Here is a 21952-nt window from a genome sequence, read left to right as displayed (position 1 = left end):
AAGAAACGAAACTGTGGAACAAGGAATGGCTTTTGATTTGAGAAATAATCTATGATGATTTAAAAAAGTTGAATTTCAGTAAGTTGTACTCTGCTTCGTGAAAATGCAAAATTGATTCCGTTTTCTTCAGGAAATACATGCAACGGAGGAGGGGGCATCCTATAAAAGTGGAAGCAAGCTTGCTTATTCCGTAAAAAATGATGTAGCTTGCTAGCCTGTACTTTCACCTCCCTGTTCATAAGGGAAGTTTTAAAGGCACTATGTCCTTTCCCCGTTCCAATTGGGTGAACTATACAATAGGTAATTGTTATATATTCCCTTCCGTCTTTTAACATAGAACCTGATTCTCCTAGACGACACGAAAACGTAAACTATGAACACAGATCCAGTGCAATAAACACTAATTTTACTTTATTCAGACTTAGAAGAAGAGGTTTCTGCGATCGAGATGTCGAGGAGGAATTCAATGCGTCAAGGTAATGTTTAGCAACAACATTAAATCAATATCAAAGTATCTCTCTTCCTAGATATATTTCATATTTTTTAGAAAGATGGCCTTGAAATATTTCTCTTGGTAAAACATCTATTGAATCCATTAAAACTTATCTTAAAATGGAAGACTGTCTTTCGGCATATGGTCACTGTTGAGAAGACTGGTCTGTGTTTCAGATGCTTCAGCACATTCATGGCACGGTTTTTTAAGATAAAGAGTATTGCTGAAAATATACCGATTTTTAGCATTTGTGATTAATGGGTATTGATTTCTTAAAAGTGAATGATAAGGGAAACATTTATACAGGGAAAGCCTTGTCAGTACCACATGTACTGTTATCTTCGAACACTGACATAGGTATATTTTCATATAATTTTGATGGTTTTTGGTTTCAAAAAACTCATCGCCCAACATTGTCGAAATGCTAGTTTTCATTTGAATAAATGTACTGAAAGGCTTTAGAAAGAGGCCTTGAGTTTTTTGATAGTGTAGCAGGAACCTATAACAAAAAGGTGCATGCCTTTTCTTTGGCGCCAGACAATGACTCACTTCTGAAAAGAAATTAGCAGGACGCCCATTATTTATGTCATCAACGTGTGAAGACTTCTCTCTTCTTACTCATAATGACATTATTCTTTTGTTCTACTTCCTGGGTGCCTATTTGTGCCAATCTGGTGACATTCCATGTGACTGAATTTTATCGGGTCTTTTGGTTTCGTTGCTGCTCACGCGAAGATGCTCCCTTTCAAGATTCCTTCGTTAACGAAACTTTCTGCTCCAAGAGTCAAGGTTGATCCAACGTTATCTACGTATGATTGCGATTTGCTTCAGAAAGAAGATGAAACAGGCAGGGGTTCGTTTGGAGTAGTCTTCAAAGCAAAATTTAAAGGTTGTGATGTTGTCGTTAAGGAGCTAAGGTACTTACGCTGATGAAACAGATATCAAAAGGTTTGTTAAGGAAGCAAAGCTCATGAATGATTTAAAGGATAAGTCCCCAAACATCGTGGAGTTCCATGCAATAAGCTACAGTCCCCTTACAATGATGATAGAATACGCCTGTTTTGATTTTGAACCTTTTGGCGGTACGATGAGATGTAGTGGGCTTAATACATTTTTATCATTTGTAAATAAATTCCAATGCCAAGGCATCGAGTTCTTCCAATTGAAAATCGCACAAGACATCACTGAAGGGCTTACGTGTTTGCACAGTTATGGAATAGTGCACAGAGACAGTATTCAGTTTTATTGGTGTTCAGACTAAGCTTATTTTGCCGCATCCACTCTGCAATGTTCTTACCCTCAGTTTTTAAGTCATTGCACAGTTCCTCAATGTCTTTTGCAGAGCATGTTATGCTAGTGTCGTCTGCATACATATTTGTTGAGCTTTTCTCTAAGCATCGCTCAAAATCATTTACGTATAGGATGAAAAGGAGGGGCTCAAGGCACGAACCCTGGGGAATACTGCACTGAACCTTCTTTTGTTGCGAACTGGAACCATTGGTTTGGCAGTATTGTATCCAATCAGTTAGGTATGATGTAAACCACTGATGAGGGGTTCCTCCTATTCCATACTTTGATAACTTAGAGAGCAGAATTTTGTGATCCACAGTGTCAAATGCCTTTTTTAGATCAAGGAAGATACTAATATTTATTTTTCGTTTATCGGCACTTGAGAACCATGAGTCAGTAACATTGAGTAATGAGGTCAACGTGTTGTGCAGCTTTCGAAATGCATGCTGGCATTTGGAGAGCATGCTTTTTTCCCTCAGAAAGGTGGAGACGTGATCATGTGCGATTTTCTCGATTAGCTTGGAGAATACCGAGAGTATGGATATTAGCCAGTAGTTGTTCAAATCACTTTTCGATCCGGTCTTAAAGACTGATATTACCCTGGCTACTTTCCATATGTTCGGAAAAACACCGCTTTCAAGAGAGGAATTGAAAATAGCTGCTAATGGCTTAGATAAAATATCAGCAACTTCTTTCACTAGTTTTACTGGGATCTTATCATGCCCTGCAGCTTTAGAGCATTTTAACTTATTGATCTCATTTTCAGAGTTCAGGATCAACCATTTGAAACTCAAAACTAGTTTCAACCGGCAGTCCCTTGCTGGGTAGGTACTTCAGTGGATCATCGCAATCTTTGGTTTCAATATTTTCGGCTAGTTTTGGGCCTATGGAGATAAAGTGCCTGTTAAAGGGGAACTGAAGTGAAAAACGATTTTTTTACCACTGATAAAGGTTCCCGTGCTGATTCCAAAACCGTTTGAATTTTTTTAATACGTTATGTAGTTTTTAAGTTATTAAGTTTTTAAAGTCGAAATTTGCCCTCATCGATGGCGGAGCGAGAACGCGGTCGGACCACTGTGTCACGTGACCTTGTGACGTAAAGTGGTGGACACGAAGAGATGTTTTGATGTAATGTAGTAGTGAGTTTGATTAGGTTCATGACAGATAACAATCGTGAAAATTGTGATAAAAGCATGAAACTTGGTGAAAATATAGAATTCGGTATGCGTAACAAGATAGAATATAGAATCATTTTGGGAAAAAACCCTTGTGCTATTTTTAGCCTGGGGTACTTGTGCCCAGTACTCAGAATACGTTAGTATGGTAAATCTATTTCTGTTAACTATACAACCATGAAACTTGGCAAACCGACACAATTTGACGTGCTGAAAATGATAAGAATGGTCCCCATCCTCAGAAATACCCCTTGTGCTATTTTTAGACTAGGGTACTTGTGCCCAGTACTCAAAATACGTTAGTATGGTCAATCTATTTCTGTTAACTATACAGCCATGAAACTTGGCAAACCGACACAATTTGACTTGCTGAAAATGATAAGAATGGTCCCCACCCTCAGAAATACCCCTTGTGCTATTTTTAGACTGGGGTACTTGTGCCCAGTACTCAAAATACGTTAGTATGGTCAATCTATTTCTGTTAACTATACAGCAGGCCTGGCCGTTTGAGGCGAGCGATAGCTCGCGCTCCCCTCGCAACCTGAGGCGAGCTATGAATTGCTCTCCTAAACAGAACATGAAGGGAGAATCGCTCCCCTAAAATTTCCATTCATTAGCCTTTTTCCTATTCAGAGAACCCTGAAAACGGGTTAATTGGCTTATTTTTGTGACAGCGATTTTCTCCCGTCACTGCATTTTTTGCAATTAACTTTTTGCTTGTTGGGCGGTTTTTATTATGATAGGCATAAACTTTGATCTATTTGGAAAAGGATAGTTAACCGAAAGGTACGTTTGTAGCGATTAGAACCTTTCAATCTTAAGAAAACAGGAATATTTTTGGAAGGAAAGTCGAAGAAATGGGTAGGAATTGTAGATTGGGGATATAATAAGACAGCAGGTCCCTTCCAGCAATAGAAACAAAACTATCCCTCAAAGAGAACAGGGTACCCTGTCTTGCAGATCAAAAACGACAACCAAAACATGGAATTCCACTATCGAGCAGCATTTACTGAAAAACCCAGATTGGGTGAAAAACTATAACGGTGACATGTTTCGCATTATTGGCAAAGCCTGATCATCGTTCCATCTATGTAGCAGTTGGTAACATTTTCAATAGGAAAGGGGCACTTATTGGAAAACCTCAACAGTCATGTCCTCGCGTTTTCTGATGGCCTATTTCGATCCAAAACTGGGTATTTTAGCGTAGAGTTTTCCTTCTATGTTCTGACGTTTTATTCTCTGAAGAGTGCTAGACGTATAATTAAGTTTGTTTCAAAATTTGTTTTTTAAAGCCATTTTCAAATTCGGTGCAACAAAAAGATTGTTTTGCAAGAGAATTGTTGTTTTTTGTGTTGTACCAGCTTTACATAAAACGGAGAGAGTCTGTTCTTTCAAATACTTCAAGTAAAGGGGGTGCCTAAGTCACGGTTAAAGCAAATACAAATTGAAAGAAGTAAAACATAACACTCCTGACTGAGGCAATTACATTAAGGCAACCGACAGATACTAAAGGGGCTTATTAAGTCATCTGTCGATTGTCTTCAAAGTGCATTCTATGTGTTACTGATTTAGCTCGCCTCAGCAAATGAGGGGAGCGATTCACAGCTCACCTATAAAAATACAAACGGCCAGGCCTGATACAGCCAAGAAACTTGGCAAACCCACATAATTTACTTGCAGAAAATGATTGAGTGGTCCCCACTTCAGAAATAACTCTTAAGCTAGTTTTAGAATGGGGGTCCTGTGCCCAGCACTCAGAGGACATAACTATGGTTAATCCATTTCTGTTAGCTGTAGAGCCATGAAACTTGCCAATCCTACACAATTCGGTTTGCTGAAAAAGACAAAAGTAGTCCCCCACCTCAGAAATACCCCTTTAAACATGATTTTCTATGTCTATAGAACATGATATCAAAGCATTTTCTGGTATAACTCCAGGCACAAAAAACAATTCATACCAGGATGTACATAAAGGAGAAGGATTTAAAGCACAACCATTAAATGATGTATATATATGTTTCCAAGTTTATTAAAAGACCTTATCTTAACAAAAGATATGTCAGGGTTTCTATCTCATAACCGTCTATGAAAAATGTTGAGTTGAAGCAAATTTCAGAAAAATATAACCATTGGGCACCAAAAAACTTCATTCTCAAAATTTGAAAACAGTGTATCTAAACAACAGGCAGTAACAGAATACATTAAAAGAACATTGTACTGTGAAGGTAAAACATTTTCTTCTGATTATGTATAAAAAATGTTACCAAGCAGGTGGTACAGGGCCATTATTGTAAGAGAAAAACTTTATCAAATCCAAACTATTCTACACATTTTGATGTGAGTAAAATATCTTGAAAAATATACCTTAGGAATCTTGAAAATATCAAGCCTTGCTCAATCTCCACTAGTTTTAACAAATTTCCAACTTATAACATGACCCCACTAGTTCTAAATTTCTCTTCTGGCTATTATGAACTGAAAGTCTGGTCCCTTTGAATAACCCCTGTATATAACCCTGTACTCCACTGTATATGTAGTAGGTAGCTGAGTTTTGCATTTTCATTGTCTCTCTGCAGAATTTTGAAACCCTTGTCTTCTTTGACTAAAGTTCTTTTCTTTACATTTTGTGATAAATTCATACTTAAAGTTGTCCAGTTTTTCCAGCACAAATACCCAAAAACCAGCAAACCATCCATTGATCGGTTTGTAGATACACTGTTTGTAGATACCTAGCAAAATGGATATAATTTTAGGTATTAATCTATTTTAGGCATATTTATGCAATTCTATTAAATATTTGACATTTTCGAATTATCAGTCCAAAAATCTTAATTGCAGTAAGATTTAATAATACTTGTCAATGTATAAAAAACAAGCCAGTTTTTAAACCAAAGTGGATCAGGTCGACCTGTTCCGTGCTAGCCATCAAACTATGTATAAACGTTTTATATCAAAGCAAATATTTATTAAATTGTAACATGTAATAATCCTTATTATTTCAGATTTTAGAAATGGAAAGATTATAATATGTAGCCTACATTCTCAGTTGTATCTTACTTTTTATAAGGAAATAAGGAAATTGTGTTTGAGTTGTTCTTGCCTTCATTGTCAGAAAAGAAACAAAGATCGACGTACCATTGATTTACTTCCTCATTTTTACCGACAAAACGAGCACGTCGTGGGAGATGATTCATCCTCAGCCTCTGGGATCTCATCGGGCCTAGGCTAATCTTCATCGCCACTTTCGCAGTTCCCGTTCGCCCTTGGTAGGGCAAGTACTTCACCACCACATGCTCCAAATTCATCGTCGCTCGATCTTAAGTCTGTTGTCATTCCTGAAGAGCTGTCGTGAAAATTGCGAACTGAAATTCTAACCACTAACCGAATTCCCTCCCTCCGATTCACTCTGCTACCTACTACAATGTTGTTTTCGTTTCGTTGCGATCGGGGCACGTGTCCACGACTTTACGTCAGCGCCTGAAACTTGTCTCCAGACCTCTCCGCCACCGAAATGGAGAAATTTCACACTTCGCGTGGTGAATGCAGGAAAACGAAAAGAAAAACACTAATTTCGTGTCGATATTCGAAATCAGCACGATGAAAACTACTAAATAATTGATTTTCATTTTTCACTTCAGTTCCCCTTTAAAGGCCTCTGCAATTTCATCAGTCCTCCAACACGTTGACCTTCATGGATAATTGACAAAGGAGGACTATGACTTGAATGTTTGTCTAATATCTTGTTTATTATTTTCCACATTCCCTTCGGATTATTTGAATTGTCATCTTTCATGTTACTGTAGTAAGAAACAGCAGCTTTTTTGAGTTGAGAAGTTACTCTGTTTCAAAGCTGCTTATATCCTGGCCATAGTGCTGGATCTCTCTCAGCCCGTCCCGTCTCTTAATACTGCCACACAAAAGAGGCTCCCACCAAAAAGAGGCTGTGGCGTGCTCCCCCGCAGAGGCTGCGAGAACCACGCCCTCTGCCATCACAAAATTCTTCCTCAAAATAATGTGCAAAAATCACTCGCACTCCTGCAGAATTCAGCGACAAAAAAACTCGATCTCCTACGCGATTTTTACTCGCACGACTGTCACAGGCGCTACAGGGCGGGGAGCTGCCTCCTCCCCTACAAAATTCTTTCTTCTTTACTATTCCAAAAAGCCTCAAACACATCACAGAAAGGCTTAATACAGAAATCAAGCATGAATTTCAGCACAAAAATGCAATAAAACAGTTCAAGAAAAATAAGAACCCCTGATGAAACCAATGTCTTCAGCACCCCTCTTGGAATCAACTCTAATAACATTTGGTTTCATTTAATCAGCTTTGCATTCCACAAGTTTTTAATTTCCAAGCCCTCGAGCAGTTAAATGTTTTGGACTGATCACAGTCTAACCACAGCTCAATAAGTTGGAGTGAAAAGTTGTGGGTTCTGTTGCTCCAAGGTAAATTGTATTTATTTGCGTTAATTTATTTAGATATTAAAATATCTGATTAAGTAACATCTTAGTATGGGCTGATTAGTTTTAGTGTGTTGATTTAAAGGTTTATGTAATCAATAAATAAGAAAGTTCGCATGCCATCCATTACACGTTTGCACTCCAGTAACCCCGTTGGCCTCCGGGTAAATCCGTAAATCCATATCAAATCATCCAGAGTTTTGGAAGGTTGACACCCTTAGCTAACAGATTTTCTTGAAATTTTCACCAGAAATAGATATCATAAACAGTAGAAAATCCTGAAAATTTGAGCATCTAACTCCAAACGGTTCTTGAGTTGTGCATTTTTGTAGATTTAATGTAAATCATGTTTGGCGACAAAAATTGGCCATTTTGAATTCACTTTCCTTTAACTATTTTCAGTTTAAGAAATGTTCTAGCTCTACAAATGCACCCAGAGACGTTTTATTGGACGAGGAATCCAAAAACAGCAACAAAAATACCCAATGGTCAACCTTTTTGAGTTATTCACAAATCCATAGGTTTTACGCCATATCGCAAATAACTTGAAAAAAATCATGTGGCAGTGTAGATATTTGGATTTTTTCTTTTGGAGATGATTATACATACACTAAACTTCATTTATTCCAAATATCGTGTTCAGTTCTCTTTTTATGCTCTCAAAGTGAAGGAACAAAGACAAGTTATTTTTCCGGGTCTCTCATATTAGCTATATCAGGTACCATTTGTACAGTAAAAAGAAGTCATGGAAAAGAACAAAAGGTAAAAGAGTAATTACCATGTCTTAAACGTTAAAGGACCTTATTTTTAATAAAGTAAATAACATTGGTTTCATGTCAGGCTGGTAAAATATGGTAAAAAGTAAAAACTACAAAAAATTCATGCCTCGCATACATATTGTTACTTGACATAAGAACAAGGTCCCAGTATTACCGATGACATACCACCCTATAGACTTATTTTAGGGTAATTTTAATTGTTCCCTTTCTTGAAATTACTCCTCTCATCTCTTTAATTCCAAAACAAGTTCAGTTGACTCTAAAACAGGAAAATGAATCCTGTTTAGGGAAGTTTGGTTAACAAAGGTGAATAAGTGTCCATTGGATTACTTATATTAAATCAAAACCAAAGTCATATATTGTTCAAACAAGTTATGTTGAATCAAAAACTGGAAATGGAATCCAAATTTAGAAAGTTTTGCTTATAAGTAAGGAGTTTCTTCACTTTGAATGTGCCATTTTTGAATGAAGGTCAATGAATATCAACATTCAAATTCAACACTGAGACGATGTGGCAGAGATTTCTGATTTTGGTAAGTTGCTAAAAACACCCTGCAACAAATTAGATTTCTGCAGAACCGTTGGAAGCAAGAATCTAACAGAGTAATGGATGAGCAAGAGACAATTCTATGGAGATCTGGTAGTACACTGGTAGTCAACTGGTAGTACACTACCTAGCATTATACCACGGTGCAATGCATATTTATCAAATATCAGTAGATGTAAAGTTCTACAATTAATACGTGCCTTAAAAGCCTGGTGGCAGTGATAAGATTTCTGTTCATTTTATTTAGGTATGCGATGCCTCTATGGTTGAGCCCTTATTTTTAATTTTTGAAAAATCCTTAGATACAGGCATTTATCTTTCTGCCTGGAAAGAGGCGAATATAGTTCATATTTATAAGAAGGGTAACAGGCAGAATGAGGTTAACTATAGCCCAATTTAAAAAAGCTCTGTTGAAAAAATTTTTCAACACCTTTGTGTGAATGGGTTACTAGTTCAACAGCAATCAGGCCTAGTCCAGAAGATTCTACTATTCGGTGCCCGTTACACTTTATCGGATTGCTATCGGAGCGGAGTAACTTTCATATCGGATAGGGGTTTGAGTTGCACAACGCGACACCAAACCGGTACACAGCGCTCTGTCTGATTAGCGGAGTGAAAATCACTCCGCTCTGGAGGTGATAGGAAAATCACTCCGGAGTCACTCCGTAGCGGAGCGTTGTAGTGTAATCGCACGAGTCCGATATGCTCCATTTTAAAACAAAGGATTTTCTTATTGCTTTCTGCTTGAAGAAATTCGATCCATAATGAACAATGGCGCTTTTTGAGATTTTGTTGCTGTTGGATAATGCCAAATCGAAGTTGTCAAAACATTTTCGTATTTGGATTTCATCTCTTCCCGAATTTTAATGAAAAGTCCCTTGGACGAAAAACATACTTTAACACATCAGATAGCAACACAATCTCGCTATCCGTCCTACGAACCCCATTATTTATCTCTCAGTTTTCATTTGTAACAACACATAGATTCGAAAATATCATCAAAAATTTAATCTGGTGGATTTTGTGTACCAGAAATGCAAAGGAATGCAGGCTTACGAGCGAGCGGAGTGTCGTAGTGTAACTACTCCGCCCCGATAGCAATCCGGTATAGTGTAACTCAAAACCTTTATAAAGCTTTTGAAGCGTGTCCTACTCTTGAAACCCGGGTTCTCTTTCTTGATTTTTCCAAAGCTTTTGACAGAGTTTGGCATAAGGGCCTTTTATTGAAACCTAAATGTAATGGTCTTTACTTTGATTGTGAGCTATTTGGCTGATCGCAAACAATGGGTTGTCCTGAATGTTAAATGCTCTGAATGGGCACCGATCTGTGCTTGTGTACCTCGAGGCTCTGTCCTGGGTCCACTGTTTTTCCTTATCTATATAAATTACTTGATTGCTAACCTGAAATGTGATGTTAAGATGTTTGCGGATGACACATCTCTCTTCAAAGTTGTTGATGATGTAGGAAGATCTGATGATGAACTCAATGCAGATCTTGACAGAGTTTAATTATGAGCATGGCAATGGAAGATGCAGTTTAAAGCAAATAAAATTGATGAAGTTGTCTTCTCTTGTAAAAAAGTAAAACTATGCCATCCTCAAGCTATACTAGGCAATGATATAATTGAAAGGAAATCACAATATAAGCACCTTGGCATGAAACTAGGCTCTGAACTGAATTTTCAAAGCCATATAAAAGAAGCTATTGGTAAGGCAAGAAGGGTTATTGGGATGATAAGATACCTGTCAAGGTATGTTTCTAGGGATTTTCTTTACCAAGTCTACAAAGTGTATGTTAGACTACATTTAGCCTATGGTCATATTATTTACCACAAATATGATCTATAAATGTGTTTATCCTTGACGGAAAGGCTTGAACAGACACAATATTCTGCAGCTTTGGCTGTTACTGGAGTTTGGAGGGGTACAAACAAGCAGTGTCTTTTTTAGGAATAAGGCTAGGAAAGTTTATATCACAGGAGATGGTATAGAGGGCTGAATCATTTCTCCAAATTACTGCTATCTCAATCACAGGAATACTTGTTTGCAATGTGACCAGATCTAGCATATATGCTTTTAGCATAATCTTGGCCAAAAATCGTCATTTAGCATAACATCTAGCGTAATTTGGAATCTAGCATAACTTTGGCATAATTTTGATATTTTTTAAAAAATCGTTGTTTCCATTGATCCATTTTCTATCGTTACCAAATGGAAACACTTTACACCAGCATCTATGGTTTAATTTCGGTAGTAAATAGTGACTTTCCGTTTTCAGGATTTTGCCAGATGTTTAGAATGGTTTTCAGCCGCATATTTTATAGTCGGCATCAAAATTCAGTTTGCTAAACGCAGTATATAAAAAAGCAAAATTTTTGCTAGTTGTGGGTAGTGATAGCGTAATCAAAAATTTGCTTTGAAGGTTACAAATGTTTTTACTTGCTTTTATCTTGAACATCTATCACTTTGTTTCATCATTCATTATTTGCAATTTTGTAATTATTTTAAAAAATTTTGTATATTATCGTGCAAAAATTTTTGTTTTCTTTGTATTTTTGTTGTTTTTTGCAACATGCGGCCAAAATTCAGCCAAATTTTGCTTCTTAGGCCAAATCAATTCATGACGGACAAGGGGTTTGGAGAAACTGCCAAAATGGAAAAATTTTGCCTTCAAAACCATTGATCTAAATTGTATTTTGGTTTATGAAGAATGAGTACACAGCGTTATAGATGAGTGGTCAAAAAAGGCCAAATGGCAACCCTGACCACCTTAGATATTCCGAGCATGCGTTAGCCTCTTTCTCGAGCCGGGTTGCCTTGATTTGAAATTTAGCATATTTTTTGCGAATCTAGCATAATTTTATGACAAATTTGGCATAATTCCAAAATTGAGATATGGTCACCCTGCTTGTTTGATGAAATTCCCCCTAAACATCAGATTGGTTACAATCTAAGGAATGCCCGGAGTTACGAGGTACATGCTGCTAGAATCAATCGTTTTTTGAACACATATTTTTATAACACTCTGTACCAATGGAATTTGTTAGGGTAGGAAATAAAAAATCCCTAAGAGCGAATTATAAAAAGTTATAAGACCTCAGAATAGAGGAACTTACAATATTTGTGATATTGAGGGTGTTGGATACCTTACAAAGCTGCGTTTAAGACCTAGTTTGTTGAATGAGCATAAATTTAGACACAACTTCGTCAGCCTGACTCCCTTGTGTGCTTGTGGCATGGACAAAGAAGACAATGAACACTTTTTCCTGCACTGCCCCCAGTTTCATTTGATGCGTCAGAATCTCTTTGGTCAGCTCTCTCATATTCCTGCCTAACACTAAATTAAGATGTTTAACCTTTGTATGAATTGCTTCTTTTTGGAGACCCACAGCTCAATGTTGTTAGAAATCAAAAAATCCTTGAAGCAACGATTTCTTTTATCAAAAATACGAAAAGGTTTTCTAATGTTAATTAGGCAGTGGCAGTGGCAATTTTTGTGTAATTCCCATTTCTTTATTTCTCTATTCGTTATAACCCAATGAGGTGTCTCAAAGGAGTACTCCCATTTGCACCTTGCCAACCTGGCCTGTCACAATTTTTTTCTTCCATCTCCTTTGGTGGTCACAAAGTTACCTTATTTCTTTCGACCTACCGCCTGCTTTACAGGTGCTTCAAGGTTTTGCTTTTGTTTTGCTTGTATAGTTTTTCTTCGTTGAAGTTGTAGTGTATAATTATTGTAAGTGGCTGTCGTAGATGGAACTCGCCGACAAGATGTCCTTTTCATCTATGACTCACAGGAGATTTAAATTTATTGTTGTAGTTAGTATTATATTTGCGATACCAAAAAAGCTGTCTTATCAATTCAAAGTCTGTAGGATTTTGCTACAGGCTATGAGCCTATGCAAAAATTGTGTAAGTATAAGTATAATTCTTATACATATATGGTACATGTTACCATTGCATCATTTTAAGGCCATCTGAAGGGGGACTGGGGGGGGGGGAGGTTGAGTCGCCAATAATTATCAAACTGCAGTATATTTCCTTTATAACAGTGTACTACTACTAGTAATAATAAAAATAATAATAATAATAGTGTTACCACTTCTCCATTTCGGAGCATTACTGCTTACTACGATTGCAGTGAGGGTAGTAATACGGGTTTTGGTTATTGTTGTTTTCATTCAGAAATGGCAAAATTGTTCCACACATTTGTTTATGTTACTAAGTAACTTTGGATTATTTTCCTGTAAGCTACCTATTTTTGGCAAATCGTTTTTGCAAATAGCGGCATTCCCACTTGTGCTCCTCATGTTCTCCACACCTTCTGCATAAAGCATTTTCATGTTTTCCCATGTAATTTATCTTCAAGTCGGTCATGTTTAATTTTAGTTTTAGTAGTTTTGCACCTTCATTCACCATTGTGTGCTGAATGGGAAGCAGTACAACTTGCAGCCAACCACCATTCATGAAAGGAATGAAAGATATAAAATGCAGCGTAAATTGCATGGTGTTCCATGTACCTTTGGCAGGCATTGTACAGAGGACGTCCCAACATAGTTGGAACGTTGAATGTGCCTCCTTATGTTGAAACTGCGTGGAGGCATAGAGATGGAACTGCAGATTTCTTGTCCGTTGCCAATATCTTTGAAAAAACTTTCCTGTTGCATTATTCACAGCATCAGGTCATTTACCCTACACATCCATCAAATGTACTTCTCAAAATCTTTGAAAACATTGGCACTTGGCTCAAGACTGTAAAAACTAATCAGCAAAAATTTTGTTTTAAGGATATCAAGGGCCAATTAAAATAATCAATCATGAAGTTTATAGTCGGAAAAGATACAGTTGTTGAAACCATCGCAGATGACATGAAACCAAGAGATATTATCAATGCAAAGGTCAATTCCTTTGGCAGAGAGGTTGGTAAAAGTGGTATTTATAAATTCAATCACAAGTTATTTTAGTCTAATATCTTTAATTAGTAGAGAGTGCGGGAAATAACCGACCCGAGCGAGGCTCGGACTCACGACCCTTGACTTGACTTTGTACGTCAAGTGCTCTACCGCTGAGCTATCGGGTCGTGCTTTTAGGCCAACACCCAAGGCCGAGTCATTCAGGATTTTCAGGATAACTCAGGTTTTTATTGTGACTTCTGAATTATAGATATCAAAAAATCCTTAGATATACAAGTAAGTTGTGTCCTATAGAAATATCCCTGCAGTATTATTCTACTTTCTGAATAACAAGAACATCTCCTAGGACAAAGATGATGCTTTCATCATCGGTGACCTCGGTGATATCATCAATAAGATCAAGAAATTCAAGCAACACCTACCCAATGTTGAGCCATTCTATGGTAGGACACCTTTTATGAACCTGCATGTCAACTTTTCATCTTTGTTTTTTCAAAGTATATGAAATTGCACCTTTTATGAAATTGCATGTGTAAAGGCAACAGGATTTTCAAAGACAATTAATAGAGAGTGCGGGAAAATAACCACACTCTCTATTAATAGAAATTGCATGTCGACTTTTCATCTTTTTTGCCAAAGTGTATGTTACTCAGGTCCTATCCAGTATTGGGGACCTAAATATTGGATAAAACTGCAATCAATATATAAAAGTTTGAGTAGATATGTTCACCAACCTGATTTTTGTTATGAAAAGTAACTTCAAGTCATGATTTAAGTATTTTAGTTAATAATACGTTAATAGTATATACTTTCTTATATGCAGCTGTGAAATGCAACAATGAGCCTACTGTGCTAAACTTTCTTAGTAACAATGGGCTTGGATTTGACTGTGCAAGTGAAGTTGAGATCCAGACAATGTTGAACCTTGGCGTATCACCAGATCGCATCATTTTTGCCAACCCCTGTAAGCAGACATCACACATCAAGTATGCAGCATCAAACAATGTCAGCATGATGACTTTTGATAATGAGCAAGAACTACATAAGATCAAAGCAATCTACCCCCATGCTCAGCTTGTTATACGGATTAAAGTAGATGATTCGAAATCTCTTTTCCAAGTAAGTAATGAAGTCACTTCCTAAAAGTCAAAATCACTGGGTCAAAGTCAAAATCATTTTGCCAAGGTAAAAGTCACTTTGCCAAAGTCAAAATCAATTTTGCCAAGGTCAAATCACTTTGCCAAGGTCAAAATCACTTTGCCAAAGTCAAAATCACTTTGCCAAGGTCAAAATCAATTCGCAAAGGTCAAAATCACTTTGCCAAGGTCAAAATCAATTTGCAAAGGTCAAAATCACTTTGCCAAAGTCAAAATCACTTTGCCAAGGTCAAAATCAATTTTGCCAAGGTCAAATCACTTTGCCAAGGTCAAAATCAATTCGCAAAGGTCAAAATAACTTTGTCAAGTTCAAGATCTCTTTGCAATCACCAAAATCACTTTGTGAAAGTCAAAATCACTTTGCAAAAGTCAAAATCACTCTGCAAAGGTCAAGATCTCTTTCCAATCACCAAAATCACTTTGCAAAAGTCAAAATCAATTTTGCCAAGGTCAAATCACTTTGCCAAGGTCAAAATCACTTTGCCAAAGTCAAAATCACTTTGCCAAGGTCAAAATCAATTCGCAAAGGTCAAAATCACTTTGCCAAGGTCAAAATCAATTTGCAAAGGTCAAAATCACTTTGCCAAAGTCAAAATCACTTTGCCAAGGTCAAAATCAATTTTGCCAAGGTCAAATCACTTTGCCAAGGTCAAAATCAATTCGCAAAGGTCAAAATCACTTTGCCAAGTTCAAGATTTCTTTGCAATCACCAAAATCACTTTGCAAAAGTCAAAATCACTTTGCAATGCATATTTATTGTTTTGGTAGACATATGCATCAAATGTCTGGCGACTGAAACTTTCAAGTTGAAACACGTTGCTAGTTTTTGTTTGGCTATTCAAATTATCCAAACTTGGCCTAAACAGGAATATTGATGATGGGAAAAACCTATTGCCTGAATAACAGAAGATGTAAGTTACAAGGCAATTAAATTATCAGGCATGTATGTGTAATATATGTGTTAAATGGAACCCATCTGGACCAAAGCACTGACCTCAAAAAAAGACTGGATCGAGCTTCTCCAGCCAAGCGTTGATTCCACATTGCAGCGTCCATCTTGAGACCTCGCCATGTTGCTTGAGACTAGAGAGCAATCATGTTGGTTTCAGTTAAACTTGCTATTTCATAGCAAAATTCAAAGTAACCATTGAAACAAAAACTTGCATCATTCGTAAGTTACGTTAAACATTTTTGCCATGGTATTAAGTTTATGTAACGTAGAATCCACTATCACTTATTTTCCTAGACCTGTTGTATCTTAGAATATTTAAGAATTTAATGATTAATGCACAATTTAAGGTGCAGCACTGTGTGTGCGCTGTTTTAACAAATGGCAGTCCAAACTTTAGGCGCAAGAGGTCTCAAGATGACATCGTGCTGATGTAGGAGAACAATAGGTTGTTCGATCCAGTCTTTTTTCAGATCAGTGGACCAGAGTTACTATTGGTTCTGGTATCTGGCTTTGATTATTTAATGATGCTCTCTGTAATTCTCTAATGCTAAAAATTTCTTCTCATCACATAGATGTTGCACAAATACTGATCACTGTAAACATTTCTGGAATAAAAGTCTACAAAAATCCCCCAAATTTTTATCTTATAGCTTAGTGCCTGGAAAATGACCTATTTATGTAGATAGAATGAGCAAAGAGCCTCTTATTTTGTAAACTACTTACACAACAATGGGGAAACAGGTTTTGCCTGCAAACTGACATTCAGTTGTCTTGATGAGGATGTTTTGCCAAGATTTATCAAAAGGCTCATTATTATGAGACATGGGGCGGCTAGGCGTTCAGTTATAGAGCCAACAGACGGCATCAGAAAAGTATTATCAAGCCAGTGTACTTAGAGCAGTGAAAATTTTCTATTTTTTTTTATCCAACAAAAGCATTTAATACAGGAAGATCCCAAGTTATCTGAAATTAAGAATTTATCTTGTGTTTAGATATTTGGGTTTCTGCGTTAAATGATATGATATTGATTATGCAATTTTCATTTAAAAGGGTCGAGTATCAATCATTACTACCAGCTTATACCTTTTTTAGTTGGGTGTCAAGTTTGGTGTTCTACAAGGGAAAACAAGCCCTCTCTTGGAGGCTGCTAAAAGACTCCAGTTGAATGTTATTGGTGTCAGGTAAGCCTTGATGCTAGGCGCACACGAGCGATTTTAAATGAGCTAAATGGCATGAGTAACATTTAGCACTGTGTGAACAATCATCTTCACCGTGCAACTTAAGAAGTAGAGTGCCACTATGATAGTGGCCAACATGTTATTCCTGCAGATTCTCCATTTTAGGCATCTGCTTCTTGCTTCTGAACTGCATTTCTGCTAATCATGCTCACATTTGACTGACTGACCATTCTCTCATAGTTTTCACGTTGGTAGTGGCTGTTATGACTCAGAAGCATTTTACTATGCTGTTAAGGCTGCAAGAAATGTGTTCAATGAGGGGGTGAGTGTTTTATGCTCAATAGCATGCATTCCAGCCACGATTATATTTTGAGTGACCTAAATTAGAAATTTCGCAATGTACTGGAAATATCATTTCCGCCATACTATTTTATATTATTGTTAATTTAGCGAACAGTTATTATGACCGAAGAGAACGCCAGTGTTGTGTTTGTTTTGTGGTTTCTGGGACCCTTTCGAATTAGTTTTTTTATCATCAATCAAAACCTAAGGAAAAAACGACTTACTTTATTTGCACCATGCAGTGGGGAAGTACATATAATCATCTGGTCCCAACTGCAGATGGTGCTTACAATTCAACAGAATCACAATGGTCGATATTACGTTTGTCTCGCATTAGATGTCAGAAGAAATCGGTCAAAAAGATAAGTTCTTTTTCTGCTTATTAGATAAGTTCATTAGACAGTTCAGAATGTCCAAAAACGTTGAAGGAGATTTCCAGGAATATATCATGTGTGACAAACTTACTCAAATTAATGATTAGATAAACAAAATACAGTAAATAAGTTCATGCCCCCTTGGTAGCAGATTTGCTTTGAAGCTTCAATAAACTCCCCCCTAATTGTGTCCTGTTTAAGATAACTATAATATATTTGACTTTAAAGATCTTGAGTAGCTTTTCAAATAAGTCTTTTAGGAATCACTTGGTTTCAATTTCACATTGTTGGATATTGGGGGAGGCTTCCCTGGTAACAATGCTGCTGCGATTTCATTCGAGGAGGTAAAAAATTTCTTATATTTTTAATTTGGTGAAACAGAAACGATTTGAGCATAAGCATAGATTTAATCAAGAGGATTTCTTCAAAAGCGAAATTTTCTCATATGAGAGTAGCAGCTTGATGAATAGCTGTCTGTGGAACTAACATTGTTGAATGCTGTGTATATCAAGATTGTTGCCTACCAGTCTGTTATTTCGTATTATACAGTCCTCGATGCCCCTTTAGGCAGTGCTGTAGACGCTCTGGTTTCTAGAACAGGACAATTCTAGACTGCCACACCCAGCTTCACTTCTAATGCGATCAAACAAGAGCGTGTACTGTTCATGTCTACAGTAGGGAAATAAGCTGCTAGAATTTTGTTTAAAAATTTATAAGTAAACTTATATCGGATCTCCCCTCTGTTACTTCATCTGTATCTTTATGTATTTGCAATTACGAATGTGTATCTCCCACCCCCCTATGTAATGGCCCTAGGATAGTCATAGTTGGTGCTCTCCGGGGTTTGGTTAATGTAAAGTGGCGTGTAGTTAATGGTATTTTAGTAACTTGTCATTTAACCTCTAGAAATGTATAAAAACTCCCTTTATGCCTGAGTGACGTAATGCTTGGTTCTGTTATTGCTTTAACAGTCTGCTGAACAGCTGAACCGTGCTTTTGCCAAATATTTCCCAGCCAACTGCGGAGTAAGAATCATTGCTGAGCCAGGAAGGTTTTATGTCTCTTCTGCCTACACCATTGTCTGCAATATAACATCGGTTAGGTCCATCACTGGTGAAAATTCATCCGAAAAGAGTAACCAGAAGGAGGTGGGCTCATATTTAAGTTCTTATCTTTTCTCAAAAGGTTTATTGGCGTAAATGAAGAATCCGGATAGGTGCTGGATGTCAAATACTTAGAAGAGCGCTCCCTGACCCTAGGTGGCCTGTGATTCGTTAATGCAAGCAAAATAACTCCTCGAGGTGTATGACACAAGGTGGACCAGATTATCCTGACCGGATTCTTCAGTTTTGCCAGGTGTATTATTTGAACTTTAAGCTCTCGTCTTAGCATCACTGGTATGTAAATTAATTCATTTTCTGTCTTAAACATTATGGGGGGATGTTTGCGGAAAATGTTATGAAACGAGGTTTTAACATTTACACTTCCTCTCGTATTTAATAGAATGCTTCAACTTTCCATAAACGAGATTTCCTTATATTTTTCCTTCCTGAAATCCAAAACTTCCTTTCACGCATATTTGGGGGAAGGCGTTAGAAACAACGTAAGAATTTTGTGAAATGCTTGCCCAACTCAGCTACAGAATGCTACAGTGATAAAACACTCAACATGACCTTACCTTTGTAATAAAATGCCCCAACCTCCCGCAGACCTATTGCAAAGCAGCACAATTTTTGTGTTGAACAATTAGATTATGTGATTCGAAAAAACACAAATTATGACAGAACACAGAAGATATTGGACAAAACTTTCATAACGTCATAAGTACTATTTGTTATCATTAGCAAACAGTGAGCCCACTACGCCTCCCTCCACAAAACCCCAGTGCAATTAACTTTGGAAAGACAAGAACGATGCTGACCTCAATGACGGAATGACGGAATGTATCAACGCCCCTACACAGAGGTCACATGATTTGAAGGTTACTAAGGTTCCTACGAAATGAAGTACCAAAATCAGTCGCACTCCTATGCGAGATAAACTGGCAATCTTGTGACAATCGCTGAAAAGTGAGAGCCTGAAGGGTAAGGAGGATCGAGACGCCCCTTTTTAAACAATATATCATCCTTTGTCGATTGGAGCGTAGCGTTGCCGTGTTAACAGAAGTAAATCCATTTCTGAATGAACGAATATTTAAACTGGATAAAAACACTTCAAGTTACAAAATTTGTTTATAAATGTGTGTCCAGTGATACAAAATGATTCTGTTATCACGTAATTCTGTAATTTTCGTATCATTTTTTCGTCAGTGAATCAGAAACCAAATGAATCCGGTGTGAAGTGAACAGCTTTCTATGTTTAATGTTCCTTGCAGGGTTTCATGTACTATGTTAATGACGGTGTCTACGGGTCTTTCAACTGTATTAATTTTGATCACAATTCTCCTGTTCCAGAGCCTCTTGAAGTGAGTCTCCATTCAATTTTTTTTTCTCTTTGGTTTTTTCAATGAGCAACTGTAAAATTTCTTTTAGATTTCCCTTGCGTTGAGTGGATTATTAACGATACTAAAGTAACTTTTTAAGTGGTCTTGTTTAGGGGTTCCACGAGGGCATACTGGAAAAACCAGACCTTATGACCCTAGGACCCCTATGACCCCTAGGACCATTAACTACGAAGAACCAGAAAGGAACCTTAACTACTACATGATTTGCTGCTCCCCCAGAGCCATGCCTTTTTAATGCTATAATGTTGACAGCTTTGGAAGTGATTTTTGATGCTCGCGTCCATTATTCGAGGTAAACATAGGACGATAGAATTGCATGATTTTCACAACAGACCTTTGCAAGATGACATCCTCACAGCAACCGGAGCTTTGTAGCAGTGAAACCGACTTGCATTTTCGTACTTTACTGGGTAGATTAGGCAACAATTTTTTTCCACAAGCAAATATAATTTTTCAAATGCCTATTTAATTGGTATTCACCTTTCTTATTTCTGTCTTTATGTAATTTGCGCCCCTAAGCTTTACGTGCTATTTTAAAAAGCTCGTTTTCCCTTCCAATGTAAATATGAGGCCCTACAAGGGGGGTATTATTTCATATTTCGAAATTAACACATAAAATATTTCAAAATTATCAAAAGACCCATCCTTCTTCCAATCAAGGAATTGGATTTATTGATTCTTTGATACCAACTAAACTGAAGTGTATGCTTAATACTTGCTCTATCTATGAATAGCTTGGTGAGGTTCTGGGAACGCTTAAAAGACACTCTTTCTACTTTGGCTTAGAACACTTCTATATATGGTAAAAACTGCTTTAAAGAACCAACTTTTTCAGTGTTTGGCAAAAACAGGTTCTTGTATTATAGGGTTACTTTCTGACAGTTTAGGCTAAAAAGGTTCTAAGTTAGTTCCTAAATTCAACAGAGTATATATTGTTTTTGATTATCAGAAAATCTGGTCTGTTCTTCATTCTAAATAATTATCAGTGTACCAATGTTACCAAAAGCCCATCAATAATTGATCAGTGATACAGTACTATATATGGAATAGTAGCAATAATTGTCATGCATGATCTTACATCATTATTATACGGTTGCTCACATTCACAAGCCTTACCCAGTATTTCACGCATTTGAACGATGTTGTGAAAGCTATTTAGAAACATAAATGTACGGGCCAGGGGGCTGGGGGGCGGCAGCCCCCCAGTTTTCGAAAGAGTCGGGCAGAAATGACACTGGAAAGTGATGGGACTTACTTTAGGTAATTTGATTTAACATTCGTGGTATCTTCAAATAACCCAAAGACTACGAGTCAATATCGTTGCATTATCAAATCGACCAAGAGTGCCTTAAAAATGATAAGATGGTTTTTGAAAATTACAAGAAGCAAAGCGCTTCTGAATCTTATAGTAATAATGCAGCAATGCTTGTCCAGAAGATGTTTCAAGAAGGTTTGCATCAAGTACTGCCATTCCTGTATGAAACAACATCATTGCTAGCGATGATTCCAACAACATCTTGCTCAGCTGACAGATCATTCAGTGGCCTTCGGACGACTGAAAACATATCTCAGATCAACCATGTCCCAAGAACGGCTGAGATCTGGCACTACTTAGCATCGAGAGGAAATTTTCAGACGAAGTTTTTAAAAGAGACATGAATGCGATGATTGATACATTTGGACATAGAAAAGGTCGGGACCCACATTTCTTTTGACTGTAGTCAAATTCAAGACTTAATAATAGTATTTTTTAGTGATATTAAGTAAAATATTGGAAAATATTAT

At 37.1% G+C, this 21952-nt stretch overlaps 1 protein-coding gene across 1 annotated transcript in view; it reads left to right on the top strand.

Moving 5' to 3' along the window:
- LOC135688715 (ornithine decarboxylase) overlaps positions 1-21952 on the top strand; it is a 28147-nt gene that overhangs the window by 1556 nt on the left and 4639 nt on the right. Inside the window, exons 2-10 of the mRNA XM_065205675.2 lie at positions 420-476; positions 13536-13667; positions 14008-14104; positions 14485-14780; positions 16863-16951; positions 17189-17270; positions 17925-18008; positions 18636-18812; positions 20039-20128. Coding sequence (XP_065061747.2) covers positions 13566-13667; positions 14008-14104; positions 14485-14780; positions 16863-16951; positions 17189-17270; positions 17925-18008; positions 18636-18812; positions 20039-20128 — 1017 coding nt within the window. The 5' untranslated portion in view covers positions 420-476; positions 13536-13565. The remainder of the gene's footprint in view (positions 1-419; positions 477-13535; positions 13668-14007; positions 14105-14484; positions 14781-16862; positions 16952-17188; positions 17271-17924; positions 18009-18635; positions 18813-20038; positions 20129-21952) is intronic.

Source organism: Rhopilema esculentum, chromosome 9, assembly GCF_057945365.1.
Source record: "Rhopilema esculentum isolate cy_ngs chromosome 9, ASM5794536v1, whole genome shotgun sequence".
NCBI lineage: Eukaryota > Metazoa > Cnidaria > Scyphozoa > Rhizostomeae > Rhizostomatidae > Rhopilema > Rhopilema esculentum.
The sequence above is the reverse complement of the archived record's forward strand: the minus strand, read 5'-3'. Positions and strand labels throughout refer to the sequence as shown.